At 42.9% G+C, this 22,557-nt stretch overlaps 1 protein-coding gene across 1 annotated transcript in view; it reads right to left on the bottom strand.

Moving 5' to 3' along the window:
* Positions 1-4,645: 4,645 nt before the first annotated feature.
* LOC306928747 (uncharacterized protein) overlaps positions 4,646-22,557 on the bottom strand; it is a gene marked incomplete at its 3' end in the record, with an annotated part of 86,887 nt that continues 68,975 nt past the window's right edge. Inside the window, exons 8-15 of the mRNA XM_079509019.1 lie at positions 16,444-16,636; positions 16,090-16,185; positions 15,175-15,315; positions 12,014-12,112; positions 9,627-9,725; positions 8,592-8,900; positions 8,148-8,390; positions 4,646-4,653 (exon numbers count right to left, since the gene is read on the bottom strand). Coding sequence (XP_079365145.1) covers positions 4,646-4,653; positions 8,148-8,390; positions 8,592-8,900; positions 9,627-9,725; positions 12,014-12,112; positions 15,175-15,315; positions 16,090-16,185; positions 16,444-16,636 — 1,188 coding nt within the window. The remainder of the gene's footprint in view (positions 4,654-8,147; positions 8,391-8,591; positions 8,901-9,626; positions 9,726-12,013; positions 12,113-15,174; positions 15,316-16,089; positions 16,186-16,443; positions 16,637-22,557) is intronic.

Genomic DNA, 22,557 nt, shown 5'->3' with positions numbered 1-22,557 from the left:
AATAAAACATATGGGACACATTATTCGAACACAAAATAAATCGCTACAGCCTCAGTAATGAACCAGTGAAATAAGGGTATTTTATGATGCCTCTCATAGGGATTGCATTGGCAGCTGCAGTACACAGTTGAAACGGACCAGAAGTGGGGACGCTGTCTCATTTGGGGGCGTGGAATTTGTAGTCCCCGTGTGTCTCTATAGAGCACCGAAGTCTGACGTCACTTTCAGTAGAGGGCACCAACACACAGGTTTATAGGTTTTTTATTTGTATTGAAATCTCCATAGGGCGATTTTATGTCGCTTCATATAAGAACTGTGTTTGAAAAATAAACCGACCACCCCGGCGTTTCTGTCAGGGGAGTGGCTGTGCGTCGTTAATGATGTCCATTCATATTTGATACAGCCAGTTTCTAGAGAAAATGGAATTAATGTGACCGCAAAAGCCTTGAAACTACAACATGCAATGTCACTGAGCATATACGTCACGCCCAGCTGTCAACATATTGCGTTCCTGAGATTCCTCGTTGACGTAAGCTCAGCTGGTGGTGACTCGACTCGTACTAACCACGATACATTATATATATCAATAAAAATAAAAAATAAATAAACGTAATTAACGTTCAGTTTCTGTTGTGCGACGGGCTGCGGGCAGAAGCAGCCTACCCGGAAATGTAGTCTCTGGGTTGTTTGGCTCGTTTCTAACGCTTATTTTGTTACTCTTTGGGTATATTTGTACATTTCCACCTTCAGTCGATGCTTCATATCCATATGAGTGAAAAGGCCGGGGTGGTCGGTTTATTTTTCAAACACAGTTCTTATATGAAGCGACATAAAATCGCCCTATGGAGATTTCAAAACAAACTAGAAAAAGTGCCCTTCTGGGCACAGGTCTCCACCAGGAGGATAGGAGTGTGTGTGATGTTTGGCAAAAATGTTTAGGAGTAATATAAACATGTGCCAGATCACTCATAGCATCTCTGAGGATAGAATTCTGGATGAGCAGGACATCAGGCCAACAGGCTCGTCTTGATCACATGACTACAGGGATCATGTGTACCGATTTGTGTGAGATTTGGATGAAATCTGTGCGACTAACATAAACAATGTGTTTTGCAGAAATCGGCCTCATGGTGGCGCTATAACCGGCAGATGTGGAAGGATGCATGGAAAATGTTTTTCCATGGCCTCTAGGGAGTGTGCATACATAAGTTGTATACAGATCGATGCAGTTATGGGTAAAAACAGGAATTGGCCTGTTATAGCGCCACCGTGAGGCTGATTTGGGGAAAAAATTGTGGCATGTTGTCCTCGGCCTAGTGGAAATGTGCGTGTATAATTTCATGGACATTGGACACTGTGTTTGATTTGTGGCATTTTGTTCGAAACGGACCAATCATGTGAGCTTTGGAAGCCAATCTTAGCCAATCAGGATGGAAGATGGGAAATTGTGCAGATCCGTGTTGATCACATGACTATGGAGATAGCAGACAATTGCACGAGTCCCTCCGATCCGAGTCCGAGTCGAGTAGCAAGTCATTTGGTCCAAGTCTCAAGCAAGTCTCAAGTTTTTCTGTTGTGGGCAAGTCAAGTCGAGTCACAAGGTTGTCGAGTCAAGTCGGGTCGAGTCACAAGGTTATGTCAAGTCAAGTCGGGTCGAGTCACAAGGTTGTCGAGTCAAGTCGGGTCGAGTCACAAGGTTATGTCAAGTCAAGTCGGGTCGAGTCACAAGATTGTCGAGCACTGTACTGTACTGTACTGTACTGTACTGTACTGTACTGTACTGTACTGTACTGTACTGTACTGTACAAGCTCTCCTCCCTGGCCTCTGTCTGTGTGTTAGGCTGCACAACAGTGACACTTGATGGTGGTGACAATAATTATGCTATTTCCGTGCTCGGATACAGGGACACAGGGACACACACAAGTCACACATAGCTGTCTATAGTGGTTGCACCACTCAAAAAACAGGAAAAGAACACTTATGCCAATATCAAACTTATGCCAATTACAATATGTAAAATCACAATATCCAGTCTAATTATATGAATATAATACTGATGCCCTGCCCATGCACAGACAGGCCTAAAGCAAGTACAAAAATAAGACAAAATAAAATATATAATAATAATAATAAATTATTATTATTATGACAATTAAAAAGGAAAAATAAAGAAATAAGACTTTCCCATTCAGACACAGAAGTAGCCTACGCCCTACAGGCCTGTCTTAAGAAAAAAAGAAATACCTCATGTCACTCACTGCCACACATTTTGTCTCAGTTCATTTTAAGCTCTGTATAGGAAATCTAAATGTTCTGTTGTACTTGTAGTGTAGTTTGTTAAAGACGTTGGGAAGCTTAACGATGTTTAATTGACTACAGGCGATAGAGTGAGAGACAACGCGACCATGTCGTCAACTCCCCATGTTCAGCTGTGGATGTTTTTCTTTTCCTTTTTTTTTTGATGATCACAAATAAGTTAGCGTCTTGTGTTGTTGTTGTTGTTGTTGGAAGCTGTTGCTGAATTAAGGACTTTTCAAATGGAATAATTTATTTGGAACAATAAAACAAGACAGGTAAGAGGAAAGTAGGAAAGGAAGTTTGCACCCAACGGACAATCTTATTGTTCAACTGTGTAAAACATGCGTGGCTCACGCAGTTTATCAATTTGACCCAACATGATTACATGAAACCTGCATTCATAACAGTGAATGGCCGGACAGGCCGGTTACTTAAGTTGTCCGAGTCAGCTTGTCTCAAGTCGAGTCGAGTCTGGAGTCATTGTCTTCCAAGTCAAGTCGAGTCTCAAGTTTTTACCCTTAAGTCCAAGTCGAGTTGCAAGTCGTCAAATCAATGACTCGAGTCGGACTCGAGTCGAGCCATCATGACTCGAGTCCAATACTCGATATTCAATATTGTGTGATGTATGGATAAAATGTGTACGAGTTATCTACAGAAATGTGTTTTGCCTAAATCGGCCTCATGGTGGCGCTATAACAGGCCGTTGAGGAATATTTGGGGCAGAGGTTCGTCGTTGGCATACAGGGAGTGTGTATGCACAGTTTAGCATGGATCGGGCCAACGGTGCAGGAGATTAGCTGATAACGGACGGACGGAAGGACGGACGGACGGACACACGGACGGAGTGCAAAACTTACTCTCTCCCCATGCCTTCGGCCTGGTGGAGACAATAAAAAACCTATAAACCTGTGTGTTGGTGCCCTCTACTGAAAGTGACGTCAGGACTTCGGTGCTCTATAGGAACATTAAGAAGGAAAACAGGAACTGCGATGATGGAGTGTTCCAGGATAGAGACTGAACCGGAGCAAAAAAAGACACAGATTGTAAAAACAAGAAATAATAAAGAAATTAATTCATGATGTAGCCTACCATTTCATTGTGTATTCTAAAAATAATTACATACGTTTTAATTAAAGGTTTAGTGGTTTAAATAGATGAAATATTGCATTAGTTCAACTTCTGTTGCTTAACGACGAAACTGTTTTGAAACGTCATGTTTTTTTGTTGAATTCTAAAGTCTAAAGTGTCAACAGTCAGTCAACACAGAACACACCAGAGTTTGTCCAGGCGCCAGTTGGCGTATTGCTGCCCCCTACTGTTGGTCCCTGGTATAATTGTGAATCATTAAGTTGATTAATTAACCGATTAATAATCAATCGTTATTTTTAAATGTCATTTGCAGGCAAGATCTTCCCAAAATATATATAGGCATATAAGAAAAAAAATCTCCTCTATTATTTGATTAGTCAAAAATAAATCTATATGTTAATGGATTAGAAATTAAGTCATGGATAGTTGCAGCTGCACATTGATGCTGCACACGTCTGATCCAGGGACGGATTAGTCTCTCAAGACAGACTGTTGCCTGCGTCGGGAACAACAGGGGCCGCTGTTTTCCCGAATATTTGACGATGGGATTCTCAGATTGGGGACGGATTAACCCCCATGAGGGCCCCTGGGCCGGTCATTTTTTCAGGGCCCCCATAGCGCATGTGCATGCGTAATTTTCGTGTTTTTCTGTGTTTTTGTCATCTTTTTTACCTAAATTTAACTAAATCAATGGCCAAAGAAGGGCTCCAGAAGCCCTTTTCAGGGCGTCAAACCTAGTACTGTGCAGTCCAATTTCCTCAAAAGGCCCCTGAGAGCCAAGGGCCCCTGGGCCACGGCCCCACTGGCTAATTTGTCCCTGGTCTGATCACGTCTCATAGAAATGCAGCATACAACATACAGTAAGTTAGCATGTTACAGGATGCAACATTGATCATGTTAACAGTTTTCAAACTATAGGCTACTGTAGGCTATATTCAGACACAGTAAGATTATCATTTCAAAGCAATGAAACTTCCAAATAGTTACGAGACTTGGTTATTGTACCAGAATGTTCCAGGAAACAGGAAAACGATACCTAACTGACCCAAAACGGTTGAACTAATCATGAGATTTCATCATATTGTACCAAGATGTAAAAAAACAATCCTATTCCATCAGTTCTGTGTGCAGATATGGCTCTGTTGGCATAGTAACACATTGCTAATACAGTATACAGACACATATAGTTGTCCCTTCCTGTTTAGTCTTTATTGTCCTGTTCTTTTTTTTCCTCCTATATTCTCTCTATTTTAACTCTTACTCATCTGCGAAGAGAAAAGCCTTGTCACAACCTAAGGCAGAGAGAAAAGCCTTGTCACAATTAACCTAAGAGAGAGAAAAGCCTGGTCACAACCTAAGACAGAGAAAAGCCTGGTCACAACCTAAGAGAGAAAAGCCTTGTCACAACCTAAGACAGAGAGAAAAGCCTGGTCACAACCTAAGACAGATAGAAAAGCCTGGTCACAACCTAAGACAGAGAGAAAAGCCTGGTCACAACCTAAGACAGAGAGAAAAGCCTGGTCACAACCTAAGACAGAGAGAAAAGCCTGGTCACAACCTAAGACAGAGAGAAAAGCCTGGTCACAACCTAAGACAGAGAGAAAAGCCTGGTCAGTATACAACGGTGTACAGAAAACGGTGTAACACATGTAACCAAATGGATGAGTCCTCCTCGGAATATGATTTACTATATAAAGTAGCTCCACATAAAACGTTCAGAAACTTACATTTGGTCGTTTATGTCTCCCCTAATAATACCAATTGGTATTGTTTTTTATATTCTTTTTATCGTTGATTAGTCACCTTTACAACGAGGTACAGCTTTTAAGGACCAGGCATTCTTGGAATGAGCAACACAGCTAATCTTGTGGGCGGCGCGTCCAAATAAAATGGCAAAAAGGTATTCACCCTTTCTTTGAGTTGCTTAGTGGATTGGATGATTGCACTCTCACACAGTAATAAGGAAGGAACAACACATATTGGACATTTTTACACTTTATACATTTTACACTCAGTGGTATGGAACTCAGTAGGTATACTCTCACATCAAAGGTACTCTGTGATGATCTTGGCTCTGTGGGGGGGGGATAATTTCCTTCAATGATGACAAGTCTGTGTTGCCTGAGAGAGATACTGCCCCATACCATGTCAGGCTGAGAGAGATACTGCCCCATACCATGTCAGGCTGAGAGAGATACTGCCCCATACCATGTCAGGCTGAGAGAGAGATACTGCCCCATACCATGTCAGGCTGAGAGAGAGATACTGCCCCATACCATGTCAGGCTGAGAGAGATACTGCCCCATACCATGTCAGGCTGAGAGTGAGAGAGATACTGCCCCATACCATGTCAGGCTGAGAGAGATACTGCCCCATACCATGTCAGGCTGAGAGAGATACTGCCCCATACCATGTCAGGCTGAGAGAGAGATACTGCCCCATACCATGTCAGGCTGAGAGAGAGAGATACTGCCCCATACCATGTCAGGCTGAGAGAGATATACTGCCCCATACCATGTCAGGCTGAGAGAGATACTGCCCCATACCATGTCAGGCTGAGAGAGATACTGCCCCATACCATGTCAGGCTGAGAGAGATACTGCCCCATACCATGTCAGGCTGAGAGAGATACTGCCCCATACCATGTCAGGCTGAGAGAGAGATACTGCCCCATACCATGTCAGGCTGAGAGAGAGATACTGCCCCATACCATGTCAGGCTGAGAGAGAGATACTGCCCCATACCATGTCAGGCTGAGAGTGAGAGAGATACTGCCCCATACCATGTCAGGCTGAGAGTGAGAGAGATACTGCCCCATACCATGTCAGGCTGAGAGTGAGAGAGATACTGCCCCATACCATGTCAGGCTGAGAGTGAGAGAGATACTGCCCCATACCATGTCAGGCTGAGAGAGAGAGATACTGCCCCATACCATGTCAGGCTGAGAGAGATACTGCCCCATACCATGTCAGGCTGAGAGAGAGATACTGCCCCATACCATGTCAGGCTGAGAGAGAGATACTGCCCCATACCATGTCAGGCTGAGAGAGATATACTGCCCCATACCATGTCAGGCTGAGAGAGATACTGCCCCATACCATGTCAGGCTGAGAGAGATACTGCCCCATACCATGTCAGGCTGAGAGAGATACTGCCCCATACCATGTCAGGCTGAGAGAGAGATACTGCCCCATACCATGTCAGGCTGAGAGAGAGATACTGCCCCATACCATGTCAGGCTGAGAGAGAGATACTGCCCCATACCATGTCAGGCTGAGAGAGATACTGCCCCATACCATGTCAGGCTGAGAGTGAGAGATACTGCCCCATACCATGTCAGGCTGAGAGTGAGAGAGATACTGCCCCATACCATGTCAGGCTGAGAGAGATACTGCCCCATACCATGTCAGGCTGAGAGAGATACTGCCCCATACCATGTCAGGCTGAGAGAGATACTGCCCCATACCATGTCAGGCTGAGAGAGAGATACTGCCCCATACCATGTCAGGCTGAGAGAGAGATACTGCCCCATACCATGTCAGGCTGAGAGAGAGATACTGCCCCATACCATGTCAATCTGAGGCCTCTGTTGACAGGAGCAGTATGAATATCCATATCCATAATAGTTCAGCTTTTCTATTCACCTCCCTGCCAACATACAGGTGTTTATTTACTAAACTAGTCCAGTTTGTATTGTATGTCCTCCTTTGCGTGAATACACTGTTGTCCTTTCAAGTGACCAGAGTTATTGAATCTGAACCTCCCGTCACCAAATGTTTACAGGATAGATTGTTTTTCTCCACTGTGGACACGCTGCTCTTTATTCATCGCACCTGACTGAAAGTCTTGTCACAATATTTACAACTATAAGGTTTTTCTCCAGTGTGGATATGCTGGTGTATTTGAAACTCTTGTCACAATAGTCGAATGTTTTTTCTCTAGTGTGGATATGCTGGTGCAGAGATGGATATTTGAATTGGTTTTTCTGCAAGGTGGACACGCTTGTGTGTCTTCAACTGAGATGGATATTTGAAACTCTTGTTGCACTGTGTACAGTGGAATGGTTTTTCTACAGTGTGGACACGCCTGTGTTTTTTCAGGTCACCTGACTGAATAAAACTCTTGTCACAATGTTTACAACGGAAAGGTTTTTCTCCGGTGTGGGCATACTGGTGTCGCTTCAGGTTTCCTGGCTGACTGAAGCTCTTGTCACAATATTTACAACGGAAACATTTGTCTCCAGTGTGGACACGCTCGTGTATCTTCAGGACAGATAGAAATTTGAAACTCTCGTCACAATGTGTACAGTGGAAAGGTTTTTCTCCAGTGTGGACACGCTTGTGTTTATTCAGGTCCCCTGCCTGACTGAAGCTCTTGTCACAATATTTACACTGGAAACATTTTTCTCCGGTGTGGACAAGCTTGTGACTCTTCAGGTCAGGTAACTTATTGAAACTCTTGTCACAGTGTTTACAACTATAAGGTTTTTCTTTTTCAGTGTGGCTACGCTGGTGAGCCTTCATGTTACTTAAATCACTGAAACTCTTGTCACAATGTGTACAGTGGAAAGGTTTCTCTCCAGTGTGGATACGCTGGTGTTTATACAGGTCACCTGACCGATTGAAACTCTTGTCACAATAATTACAGTGGAAAGGTTTTTCTCCCGAGTGGATACGTTGGTGTTTTTTCATATACGATGAGCGGATGAAACCCGTGTTGCATTGTTTACAGTGGAATGGTTTTTCTCCAGTGTGGATACGCTGGTGTCTCTTGAGAGGACCTGCCTGATTGAAACTCTTGCCGCAATCTTTACAGTGGAAAGGTTTCTCCCCGGTGTGGATATGGTAGTGTATCTTCAGCAGAGATGAGCTAATGAAACTCTTGTTACATTGTTTACAGATGTGGGTTTTCAGATGAGATGCATTTACTTCTCTCGGTCCAATTGAAGTCTTGGTAAAGACAGAAGTCTTGTTCAAGTGATGACTGGAAGATGTTGGCTGACCTGTGTCAGAGAGAGGGACAGAAGGTGAGAGGTGGGTTAAAATGGTGGTACAAACTTACATCATCAAGCAAGTCCCTCTTACGAGAGAAATGAAGCTTCTGTTAATACCTGTGTTTTAAATTTATTTTTCAATAATTATACCAACTCCAAGTTTTTTCCCCACTCATGTAGTTTTGGTCGCTGTGTTTAACACTGACTGACCTTCATTGGCCTCGTCCCAATCATCACTGTCATCAGTGACGTCAGTGTCTGATTTTAGTTCAACTTCGATTTCAAAGTAGTGTGAAGACTTCTCTTCATCATCAACTTCACTTCTGCTGGTCACTGCTGGTAATGTCAACGTTGACCCAACAGGATCCTCTGGTCTTTGATGTAGCTCCTCCTGTTCATCTTTAAGCTCCTCCTGTTCCTCTTTAATGTGTGGAGGATCTGGTTCCTCCTGGAGCAGACTGGAGCTCCTCTCCTGTTCAGGAGAAACCTCCTCTTTACACACAACCATGTGCAGGATGTCTAGGAACAGAAACATAACATAACAGGATGTCTAGGAGCAGAAACATAACATGACAGGATGTCTAGGAACAGAAACATAACATGACAGTCAACACAGGATTCCTCAAATGTAAATCTATGTTTCCATCTTCCATGTGAATAGCTATTACCTACTGAGACTGACAACTAAATATCTACAGGTTGTTCCATGTGGGTTTGGAAACTCTAAACCATTTATTATTTACTAAATTATTCAATGATGGTGATAGAACAAAATAATATTTATTTTGAAATCATTACAACTTGTTTTTGTGTTATCCTTTTTAGCCTAAAAGTTTTACTGTACCGTACCTGCAGGCAGTTTAATTTGTTTGAGTGATACATTTATTTAATCAATCAATCAATCAATCAATCAATCAATGTGAGCTCTGATTTGGAAGTAAGTTATGCTGTGTAGGCCAAGCCATATACAGCTGGATTTGTATCTAAAGCATGTCTGTCTGTCTGTCTGTCTAGAAAAACAATGTATGTCTTGTAGAAAAACAATGTGGTGCAGTTTTTCTTTTGTATTGCATATTCAATGATGGTTATGCATGTTGCCTTATTGATTACTCAATTAGTCAAAAAATGCAAATATCACAGTAACAGTAACATGTTTAGGCTGAAAGGTCCTGGGGACTTGTTTTGGGGTCCTATAATATATGTCATGATATTTTTCTCCAAGCTTATGATAGTATAAAGACGTACTGAGTTGTGGCTGGTCTTCAGGTTCCTGTTTAATAGAAACGTCCCAGGCTGAGTCTGGAGAGTTCATCTTCACCTGCAGTCTGGACTCCACACACCGGTCTGAAATGAAGGAAGTGAATAATGACTTTAAGAACTGGTGACCTAATGAAGAATAGTAATAGAGCGTCGCAGCCCCGCCCCCTTTCATGACGACGCTAGAACCAGAAGTGAATTCCTCATTCATTTTCTTTTTAAAAAGTATTTATTTAAAGACGATTACGCCACGGACAAAGCCAACTCGAGTTGTTACAAATCATGACAATAAACTAATACAATTATTAACATAAAAAAATGTTTTCGCTGATCAAATAATTTGTAGGAAGAAAAACCAAACAAAAAGTGTTGTATCCTGCCATGTTTTTCTTCTTACTAATTATTTGATCGGCTCCAAAACATTGTGTTTACTGTCATGATTTTTCACAACTCGAGTTGTCTTTGTCCACGGTGTAAACGTCTTTATATAAATACTTTTTGAAAAGTCTATGAGGAAAATGAACAGGGAATTCACTTCTGGTTCTCGGGAGGGGGCGGGACTGCGACGCTCTATAGCAGGGGTCCTCAACTAGAAATGCTGAAGGTCCACTAATCATTTTTGAAAAAGACTAAGTCCCATGCCACGCAGCGCGGGCCACGCAGCAGCCAGCGGAGAGCGGGGCTCTATATTTTTTAGTACAGTCACACCAAGGCAAGCTTATACAAATCGGATCCCGTCCCAACCAACCAATACTGGGGTGCAGAGTATGGAAATAAAATGTTTCACAAATATTCCCCTCCAAAAATTCACAGCAAATGAGAGGTATTGTGTTGAGGCACAAAGAACACTTTTATTTTGTCAAGTTCAAACAAAACAAAAACTTAGATAGAGCTAGATTGTGAGACGTTTAGTTCAGATGTATTCAAGATGATGGAAAGGGGAGCGTGACAGTTCCCTGTGTTATGGTGACGTTGGGCTTAATGCACTTAGGTTATGGTTTATTGCGACGGCAGGTCGTATTTACTATGAAATCGTACATTTCCCGTCAGTCAGTCACTCAAAATCCAAATGCATGGGAATGGCCCCACATATGGTGCCCAGGTCTCGTGACATCACATGACATCATCAGGGATGGAGATCCGTGATGTCATAGTAAATGCGACCTGCTGTCGCAATTACACCCAAATATGGAGATCCCTGATGTCATCAATATTGGCCAGCAACTCTACATCTGACCTCAAACCCTTAGATCTCCATATATGAATATATGTCAGAACCTGTTCTGACATTCCATATGTTGATCCTTCCCCATCCATCCTTTCTTTGACTGATACCTGTCCATTCAAACTCTAGACGGGCCCAAAGTTATCGCGTCAGTTCTAAAAATCCAAGATGGCGTTAGCAGTCCAAACAGCTAGACGTTGTCACAAATAAATACGTTTTGTTTCCCTTTTAACACCCCTTGGAAGGCGGAATGAGTTTTCACTGTAACTGCCCCCTGGGCTTGGTATGGACTTTGAGAGTGAGACAGTAGAGTTTCAAACTGATGCTCTTTATTTTTGGTGTGGCACCGTGAAAACTAGAAAAAGCATAAAACACAAAGATATGCATCACCATCAATATAAAATACAATAAGCCAATAAGCAAAACAGTTTAGACAAAATAAGCTACAACTTGACAAATAAGCAAAGATATACTTCTTAAACAATGCAGTAAGCTATGTGATGACCATAAACACTAAACAGCATTAGACAGCCTTTGTAAACGAAAATAGTCCTTCAGGTAGCCATGTGTTGCAGTCAAAGTCACATGGCAATAGTGTTTACATTAGGGCAATAAAACGCTATTTTTAACTAAAACAAACACACACTCTTGGCACTATGAAATGTACATGAAATGTTCTTATACAGACCTCATTCCGCCTTCCAAGGGGTGTTAAAAGGGAAACAAAACGTATTTATTTGTGACAACGTCTAGCTGTTTGGACTTGGATCTTGGATTTTTAGAACTGACGCGAGATTCCCACAATGAGACTATGCGTTGACTGAATACACAGAAAATAGATGGGCCAACTGTGCCACCTACTGGATCTTTTGTAAACCACACACACTAAGTTCCCAAATTGCAGATAGAAGGAAAACAACCCGTAGTATTACAAAGTAGATAAAACAGCCAGCAATCAATAAAGATGAACAATTAAAGTATGCAAATATCAAATAACAATTGGTTGGGGTTCATTTACACTCCCACCAAATCCTGCTATGCGCGCGCACACACACACACACACACACACACACACACACACACACACACACACACACACACACACACACACCTTTCTCCAGTATTATCATAGTAGGCTATAAAGACGTACTGAGGTGTGGGAGGTCTTCAGGTTCCTGTTTAATAGTAACGTCCCAGGCTGAGTCTGGAGAGTTCATCTTCACCTGCAGTCTGGACTCCACACACTGGTCTGAAATGAAGGAAGTGAATAATGACTTTAAGAACTGGAGACCTAGTGGAGCCAGTTCTCTAATACATTAAACTTGAATGCAAAGGTAATCAGATTGATGGTTTAGCGTAGGAATCTTGCGAGTCAATCTGAGTTATTCCACAAAACCGGTACGATTTTGTTTTGTTTGACCAAAAGGTTTTACTTTTCGGAATACCCCACAATATTAAGTACATCTTTAAGTAGCAGAAAAACGTATTTTCCCATCTCAGGCATTACATTAATATTTTTATTATAGAATAATATAATAGCGGGGTTGAAAATAGTAACAGGGTTGAGGGCCACTACTCTACCTTTAAGATTAACAGGACACCACATGGCATGCATGAGATTAAGAAATCAGGATATATTGTTGAAATAACAAACATAATATTCACAAATAATTGTTTATTATCTTTATTCCATGTAAGAGAGTTGAGCCGTTATGAATTTATGACGACATGTGGAAGTATAAATGACTCTAAAACATTGTAAAATAAGGTGTCAAATGACCTCTTTCTGTAGCATGTTGTTCAGAAGACTTGTAGAATGCCACTTCCTGTTGGTGATGTCACTAAAGGGCCAGTTAATTATTGTTATGGATTTATTTTTATGGAGGTTACTTGTGTAACGGGGTTGAGTGTGATTGGGGGACAGAGCTCTATAATGCTATTTTAATGATTAATCATTGGGGACAAAAAAATGACAAAAATAGGGGGTGTCTACTGAAAGAAAGCACGATAATTTCTGATATGAAGATGAAATGCATGTAATCTTTTACATAATATTAAAGGGAACATTTCAAAAAAGCTTTTAAAAATAGATTGTGGTGACTCAATCGACTTGATAAGGTTAGTGTAGTTCAGGAGGAGGAACGGATTGTGTGGCCCTGGTTTTTCCCTAATGGGACTGGTTGAGGGTAGCTACTGGGACGTAAGTCGGGACTTGATCACCCCGGCTGGGTCACCCGAGTGAGGGGTATGATGTTGGGAGACCCGAAACCCCGATGACCTTGGGATACATCACTGAGGATACGTCCCAGGTGCATCCATGCAATGTATTATTTTAGAGGGACTGTGCCGGTTTCGTGGAATGACTCATATATATATATATGTGACTAAATTTGACGGAGGGACTTGTGGCAGTTCACCCTGCCACTAACAGCACATACACTCCACTACAATACACCATGACACAATAGCCAGGTAGTTTTGTTAATTTGTTTGGTGGGTGCACACACTAAACCTATATTAACATTGTTCCTGTGCTGTTTTCCATAAATGTATTGTTATTTTTTCTTTATTATTTACCATTGTATGTATCAAGGGTATGACTTTTGTTTCTTGTTTCACCAGTGTATTCCCTGACTTCTGGGCAGTGGCAAAGGACCAGAGGAGTGGCTCAGGTGGCCTTATATGGGGCCTGACTCTAAGTGGGAGATCTTGATTGGTCCAGGATTGGACCATATTATCTGTGGGTTTTGTGTATTAAGAGTTATTATGTGAACACTCTTTTGAGTGATATGGTTAATGGAATGCAAGGTGTTTATACCATTATGGGATAATTATATATTGTCTTTAGACATATGGGCTTACTGGATTGTAATTTTTCAAGCAGAGTTGGTTTGGTCTAGTGGGAGGGGCCTGGCCTTTATAAGCAGGAAACCTGCCACTGCCCAGGAGTCATTGTAGGGCTGAACCTGGAGGAGAGAGGACCTGTAGCCAACCTGGCCAGTATTGTTGTACAGCATAATGTGTTTGACGGGAAACCACCTCCTTGTTTTTTTTGCTCTGGACACAATAAGGTGAATAAACCAATTGATTGCATCAAATGACGCTGCCTTGACATTGTCAATATTTTGAGTATTCCAGCTAAGTGGAAAATGTATCTTTTTTGAGTATTTTTGAGTATCTTTGAGTATTTTTGAGTACCTTGGGGAATTCTTACTATTTTTTGAGGACTAATTCAAGTGCCTGTGGCACATTCTACCCTCACTCAGCACAGAGTGTGACAGGACTGTCATTGGATTTTTGTTGAATTTTCGTTTGACATATTGGTTGTTCAGTTTGACACACCAGTTTTGGAGATATGGCTTATAGAGTAATGTCTTGCAGAGAAACAGCGAGTTGAGAAAACAGGCTTGAAAGGTTCACTTCTGTGGTCTCTAACATTACACCTAGCTACATGTTTAAGCATTTATTTCATATTTACATGTCGATTTCAGGTCTGACATTTATTTCAGACATGCTCTAGTATGTGAAGAGTCTGCCTGTCCTATTAACTCATTAAAAAAAAAAAAAGTAAATCTCTGGTGAAAAGCTGGGATTTGCGCGATGGCAGGCTCTCAGTCAAATCTGGTCGTGTGTGTGTGTGTGTGTATATATATATATATATATATATATATATATATATATAATCCATGTAAAAAGTGACGCATGAATTCCCCATGAGTCAAGTACATACTGTATGTGTAACAAAGTTTTATTGCTGACGGTCAAACGGTTCATGAGCTACAGTATGCCACATTTTCAGTTGAGTGCTTCTATAAGCATCACCCTTTGGCTTCACATGGGCTTCTATACGCATCACCCTTTGGCTTCACATGGGCTTCTATAAGCATCACCCTTTGGCTTCACATGGGCTTCTATACGCATCACCCTTTGGCTTCACATGGGCTTCTATAAGCATCACCCTTTGGCTTCACATGGGCTTCTATACGCATCACCCTTTGGCTTCACATGGGCTTCTATAAGCATCACCCTTTGGCTTCACATGGGCTTCTATAAGCATCACCCTTTGGCTTGAAACTTTGGCTTCACATGGGCTTCGCGTCTTCACAGTTTTGCATAGCCCTCTACCATACTGTTGAGTTTCCCGAAAAAACGACTGAACAGTTAAGCCAGAAATGCAATAAGTGGCAGAAGAAGAAGTAGAAGAAGAAGAAGAAAATGTATATATTCAGGCTTGGCTCCTTAAAAGAATAAGGTATAAAAACAATAAGGGACCAGAGGCCCTTCAGGCTTAAAAACTAAAACGGTACATACCTATTGTGTGTAACTTGATGACTCGTTTCAACACGGTGGTCTGCATCGCTGCTACAAATCTTTTCCTCACACACTGATGGAACACTTTAGGATGGATGTTGTTGGAGCTGGACGGCAAATTATATCTAAATATCGCTGGATCTAAAGAAGAAGACATTACAAAAATAAGTAGAAGTATAGCTGTAAGCACCGATAAGACAGGACCAAGCAATAAGCCCTTTTAGGCTGCTCAACTTTAGGTCACCCTGCGGTATTGCAGCTGTCCGTACGCCAGACAGACAGGCAGGCAGGCAGACAGACAGACAGACAGACAGGCAGGCAGGCAGACAGACAGACAGTGAGTTATGCCTGTTCAATGTGCCTGTTATCAGATCACTGCTAGCAGCTATATTTATGTTACAAATGTTCGCGTACAAACCTTTCATCAACTGGGATTTCAGTTAATGGTCCATAGATTGTGTGTAGAACATTTCATTAAGCATTTTTCAAACAGCTCAAAACGGCGGAACATGAGGGCGGAGCTTACTGGTCAAAGTGACAGATGTGTTCCCCATGAGTCAAGTCACATGTGTAAACAAGATCCATGGCTTTGGCCAAACGAGGCATGAGTTATATGCCTGTTCTTGTTTTAATTTCCAAACGATTGCTATAGCGCCCCCCTTTGGCCAATTGGAGTAAGACTGGATTCAGTGCTATTTGGCATGACCCTCTAACATAAGGTACACAAACAATAAGGGACCATAGGCCCTTCGGGCTTGACCCCTTAAAAAAATAAAAACCAGCACAGCCACATACCTATTATACCATATACCTATTATACCATATACCTATAGAACAGCTACATACCTATTATACCATATACCTATAGAACAGCTACATACCTATTATACCATATACCTATAGAACAGCACATACCTATTCTGTGTAACTTGATCACTGGTTTCTTCACGAAGACTTTAGGATGGATGTTGTTAGAGCTGGACGTCAAATGGTGTTTTAATAGCCCTGGATCTAAAGAAGAAGAAGAAGTTACATAAGCCAGAAGAAAACTAAAATGAAAGGAATCTCACAGACCACACTATCAAAATCCAATTAGATCCCCCCCCCCCCCCCCCCCACATCTCAATCTCTCTAAATGGAGGTGATATTTGTATCATTTTAATACAATCGGTGCCGGGATTCCTTCCCGGAAAGAGACATGGCCACTTTTACTCTGACGGACCAACGCACCACTAAAGCACCACAATTCTAGACAGGCCAACCACAAACCGTTGTCGTCTCCCTCGCTGGCCGTGTCGGTCGCTGAGTCGCTGGTTGAGTCAATGGTTGAGTCGCTGGTCGAGTCGCTGGTTGAGTTGCTAGCCGAGTCGTCGCTGAGCGGGTCGTGCCAGTCCCTGCTGTGTCGGCGGCGGCGGTATATTTTGCCGTTGCGTGAGTTCAACAGAGAGGAGGACTTCCTCTTCTGAAAACCAGGAAAAAGGGAAGGTCGATGGGAGGGAAGAGAGTGTTTTGAGGGAGAGAGTTAAAAGGGAAGGTCGATGGGAGGGAAGAGAGAGTGTTTTGAGGGAGAGAGTTACAAGGGAAGGTCGATGGGAGGGAAGAGAGAGTGTTTTGAGGGAGAGAGTTACAAGGGAAGGTCGATGGGAGGGAAGAGAGAGTGTTTTGAGGGAGAGAGTTACAAGGGAAGGTATAGGGAGGGAAGAGAGAGTGTTTTGAGGGAGAGTTAAAAGGGAAGGTCGATGGGAGGGAAGAGAGAGTGTTTTGAGGGAGAGTTAAAAGACATAACGTACAGTACAGACATAACGTACAGTAGACATAATGTACAGACAGGAGTCACGGGGAAAACAAGAATGACTCAGTCTTAACGGCGTTTATGATGCGTGTGCTGCAGCCTCTGTGCTGCAGCCTCTGTGCTGCAGCCTCTGCCTCAGAGCACGGCTTCACGTTGCAGCGTTCAGAGGATGGGTTTTAATAGTTAGTTACTGTTAGTTACTGTGAGAGTGAGGTCTGGCCAACACCAACTCGGGATTCCTCCACATTTAACTATCTAAAAACGACAATTTTTAGCCCAAGGAGTGTTTTTCGTGCAAAATGAATGCTTGGAATGGATTCAGAATCATGAAAACCCCCTAGTTTGACACGTCACATGTAACTTAAAGTATAATGCATTTTTACAACACTTTGCCATATATTGGTTGTTGATGTTACCCAGACTTTCAGCAGCTGTCAAGAATTCCCACAGGGTGGCTGAATAGAAACCAATGTGGGATCTTCCATGGGGTGTGGTTACGTACCTCTGGGTCAGTGATCTTCCATGGGGTGTGGTTACGTACCTCTGGGTCAGTGATCTTCCATGGGGTGTGGTTACGTACCTCTGGGTCAGTGATCTTCCATGGGGTGTGGTTACGTACCTCTGGGTCAGTGATCTTCCATGGGGTGTGAGAGTGTGTGTGGTTACGTACCTCTGGGTCAGTGATCTTCCATGGGGTGTGGTTACGTACCTCTGGGTCAGTGATCTTCCATGGGGTGTGGTTACGTACCTCTGGGTCAGTGATCTTCCATGGGGTGTGGTTACGTACCTCTGGGTCAGTGATCTTCCATGGGGTGTGGTTACGTACCTCTGGGTCAGTGATCTTCCATGGGGTGTGAGAGTGTGTGTGGTTACGTACCTCTGGGTCAGTGATCTTCCATGGGGTTACGTACCTCTGGGTCAGTGATCTTCCATGGGGTGTGAGAGTGTGTGTGGTTACGTACCTCTGGGTCAGTGATTCCCTGAACACACTCAGGACACTCCCAGCAGCTGGGCAGGCCTCTATTCACCACCCCGTCACCTTGACCCTGCACAGAGACGCACACAATATTACATTTAACCCACTTAGGCCTGAAGCTGCCTTCAGGCCTAAGTGGGTGCCTTCTCTGAAAAACCCTTAATGTTGCTATAGACTTTATTCCTGGAGGAGTTCAGGGTGGAGGTCCCCCCTGTTTAGCCGTCGAGAACGAAAATCTTAAAACGTTAATAACTCTTGATCTAAATCATCCCGTCCAATTCGAAGAAAAGATCCTGTGTTAGACGGCCCACTGCTGTCCAGTCGCTAGTCACGGTAGATTTAATCATACCTCCCGTTGTTGTCGATCGGCTCTAGAGTGTTTTGGCTACATCTAGCTGCTTCAGCCACATCCAGGATAACATCCGGTCCGTCGCTAAAAGTTCTCCGTTGCTATACATCGCTGGGCTCTGATTTAATGGATTAAATAACCCCGGGCAATCGGAGTGTTAATGGATATTAACGAGCTGTGTGTGTGTGTGTGTGTGTGTGTGTGTGTGTGTGTGTGTGTGTGTGTGTGTGTGTGTGTGTGTGTGTGTGTGTGTGTGTGTGTGTGTGTGTGTGTGTGTGTGTGTGTGTGTGTGTGTGTGTGTGTGTGTGTGTGTGACCCACCCACCGTGAGGCAGCCAGGATGGACAATCTGGGCACAAGTGTAGCATTCCATCAGCATCATGAAGGCCTTCTCCTGGGTTGGGAGTTGGGTCTCCTTACAGATCTCACACACCGCTGACAGGGGCAGGTCAGGCTGACAGGACGACAACACAGCACATGTTATAGTACTCAAAGACGCTTTGCATGTGTGTGGGGGGGGGCAAGGGGAGAGAACATGATAAAGGATAACTTTATTAGGGAAAACAAGTAAAAGATGAGAATTAAAAGCAGCTAGAAAGATGCAATTCTGGAAATATTGCAAAGTGTGGTTGCCTCAATCGCTAATAGGCCACCCCCACTAATTCTGCTAGCCAATTACAATGTCACAATGAATTACTTACAAGTGATCACCCTGTGATCACTTGTAAGTAATTCAGAGGGGATTTATCCCCCAATAATATTTTTTACATCAAACGGTTACATGTTTTTCATTTGGGGCGCCCCCTATGGATGAAAATGGAATTGCTTTTGGTTCTGTGTTGATTAAACCACCCTCGACATGTGATTCAAATTTGGGATGGATTGGACATTCCGTTTGTCATTTGTGGCATTTCTTTGTAAAATAGTCTCCTCCGACTCAATTTGAAAGCCTATTACGGACGAACGGGCCATACAATTTAGGCATTTATCAGACGCTCTTAATCCAGAGCGATTTACATTAAGCAAGAACAAAAGGCATGGCAATACATCACATACATAAAAAGTAGTTATCATGAAACATACGTAAACTAAGAACGTAACAGTAGAATCTATATAATGAAACTATACATATAAACTATAATATACCATATACATATACTATAAAGTGCTATAACTACATAAAAAGCTATTCTAGTGCTGTCTACGTAACATGCTATAAGTCTGTATAAAATGCTATCTAAGTCTAGATAAAGTGCTATCGAAGGGGCTAGGGCAGTAGGCTATACCGCCCCCTAGTGTCGGGGTACGTATATTATATATACGAACCTGGGAAAGAAAGAACTAAAAACATAGCACGACCTCTGGGTTACGATACTAATAGAGAATACATAAATCACAAGGCCAGACACTCACAGCGAGGCATTGGCGCAGAACGCAGGTCTGTTTGAGCTTCCCCGCTCCGCCAAACTTCGGCATGTCCACGCAGAATTTACAGAGCCCGCAATCTGTCCTCACGCACGCCTTACAGCGCTTACACCTTTAGAAACGCGCACGCACGCACGCACACACGCACGCACGCACGCACGCACACACACACACGCACAAACACAAAATCACAGCAGGAAAGCACAATCTACAAAGTGACTGTATGCAGTATATCAGAGTGCCGAGGGCACTGTGCCATGAGACCAGTAGGTGTGACCACACATTAATATTGCAATATAATATACAACTACACAAAAAAGTTTTTAAAAGTTTTAATACACATTCTATACTCTAACAATATGTATTTTAACCAATTACATCCCGACACCATTGACGGCGCTCTGGAGCCAGTGCTCTGGAGCCAGTGGCTCTGGAGCCAGTGGCTCTGGAGCCAGTGCTCTGGAGCCAGTGCTCTGGAGCCAGTGGCTCTGGAGCCAGTGCTCTGGAGCCAGTGGCTCTGGAGCCAGTGGCTCTGGAGCCTCTGGAGCCTCTGGAGCCAGTGGCTCTGGAGCCAGTGCTCTGGAGCCAGTGCTCTGGAGCCAGTGGCTCTGGAGCCAGTGGCTCTGGAGCCAGTGAAGAAGCCCCGTGAGTAAGTAGTAATCGGCCATTTTCTTCTTACCGGACTCTGCGTTTCCTCAGCGCCGACACGTTGGAGGCTGGTCTCTGTGGACGTGGCGGGCACAGGGGCGAGACCAGGGGCGGGACCAGGGGCGGGGCCATGGGCGGGCCCAGGGGCGGGACCAGAGACGGGCTGTCAGAAGGTGGGGTTGGAGGTGCGGCCGCTCTCCGGCCTTCCAGCTGTCAGTAGATCACCATCACACAGCATTACAGTCAGTAGACACTTTGTGTCAATGTATTAATGTATGTAGCCTATAGCTGTGTCAATGTATTAATGTATGTAGCCTATATCTGTGTCAATGTATTAATGTATGTAGCCTATATCTGTGTCAATGTATTAATGTATGTAGCCTATATCTGTGTCAATGTATTAATGTATGTAGCCTATATCTGTGTCAATGTATTAATGTATGTAGCCTATATCTGTGTCAATGTATTAATGGATGTAGCCTATATCTGTGTCAATGTATTAATGTATGTAGCCTATATCTGTGTCAATGTATTAATGTATGTAGCCTATATCTGTGTCAATGTATTAATGTATGTAGCCTATATCTGTGTCAATGTATTAATGTATGTAGCCTATAGCTGTGTCAATGTATTAATGTATGTAGCCTATAGCTGTGTAATAAGTGTGATAATGTCTGGCTAGGTGGTCGTTATGATCACCTTCAGGGTAGGGCATTAAGCAACTAGTCGACTAGTTTACTATAGTCGACTAGTAAATCCACTAGTCAACCTTGTTGGTACTAGTTGACTAGTTGATAAGAAAGGAAAGAAAGTATGCGCAACAGTGACACTTGGTTGTGAAAACCAAACGAACGCTATTTTCGTGCTCAGACACTCAGACCCAGCCAGGGACGGACACAGCCAGCCACCCACCCACAGACACACAAAGCTGCGTAAGGAAGTGGTTGCACGGCTTAAAAATACACAGGGAAGACATATTTGATTATTATAACCACACCTGGGGGTCTAGTCTATTAGAGTAATGTTAACTCCATAGACACATGCAAAACACATGGGGGTATATTAGAGTAATGTTAACTCCATAGACACATACAAAACACCTGGGGGGCTATTAGAGTAATGTTAACTCCATAGACACATACAAAACACATGGGGGTCTATTAGAGTAATGTTAACTCCATAGACACATACAAAACACCTGGGGGTCTATTCGAGTAATGTTAACTCCATAGACACATACACAACACCTGGGGGTCTATTAGAGTAATGTTAACTCCATAGACACATTCAAAACACCTGGGGGTCTATTAGAGTAATGTTAACTCCATAGACACATACAAAACACCTGGGGGTCTATTAGAGTAATGTTAACTCCATAGACACAAACACAACACCTGGGGGTCTATTAGAGTAATGTTAACTCCATAGACACATACAAAACACCTGGGGGTCTATTAGAGTAATGTTAACTCCATAGACACATACACAACACCTGGGGGTCTATTAGAGTAATGTTAACTCCATAGACACATACACAACACCTGGGGGTCTATTAGAGTAATGTTAACTCCATAGACACATACAAAACACCTGGGGGTCTATTAGAGTAATGTTAACTCCCTAGACAACACCTGGGGGTCTATTAGAGTAATGTTAACTCCATAGACAAATACACAACACCTGGGGGTCTATTTAGAGTAATGTTATACACAACACCTGGGCGTCTATTAGAGTAATGTTAACTCCATAGACAACACCTGGGGGTCTATTAGAGTAATGTTAACTCCATAGACAACACCTGGGGGTCTATTAGAGTAATGTTAACTCCATAGACACATAGACAACACCTGGGGGTCTATTAGAGTAATGTTAACTCCATAGACAACACCTGGGGGTCTATTAGAGTAATGTTAACTCCATAGACACATACACAACACCTGGGGGTCTATTAGAGTAATGTTAACTCCATAGACAACACCTGGGGGTCTATTAGAGTAATGTTAACTCCATAGACACATGCAAAACAGAAAAAGTACAAATATCACGGAACTCCATCTTTAACAATGACCATGTAGCCATACATTGTCCCTTACAATAATTACATAATGCATGGTGTCGTACAGGGGTGGGGGCTAGGTCCAGGTGGGCTATGCTTAATTGGGCCAATTGATGAGGGGTTAAATAACCAATTATA

This window comes from Electrona antarctica, assembly GCF_951216825.1.
Source record: "Electrona antarctica genome assembly, chromosome: 8".
NCBI lineage: Eukaryota > Metazoa > Chordata > Actinopteri > Myctophiformes > Myctophidae > Electrona > Electrona antarctica.
Note: the sequence above shows the minus strand (reverse complement) of the source record. Positions and strands in the feature narration are given on the sequence as shown.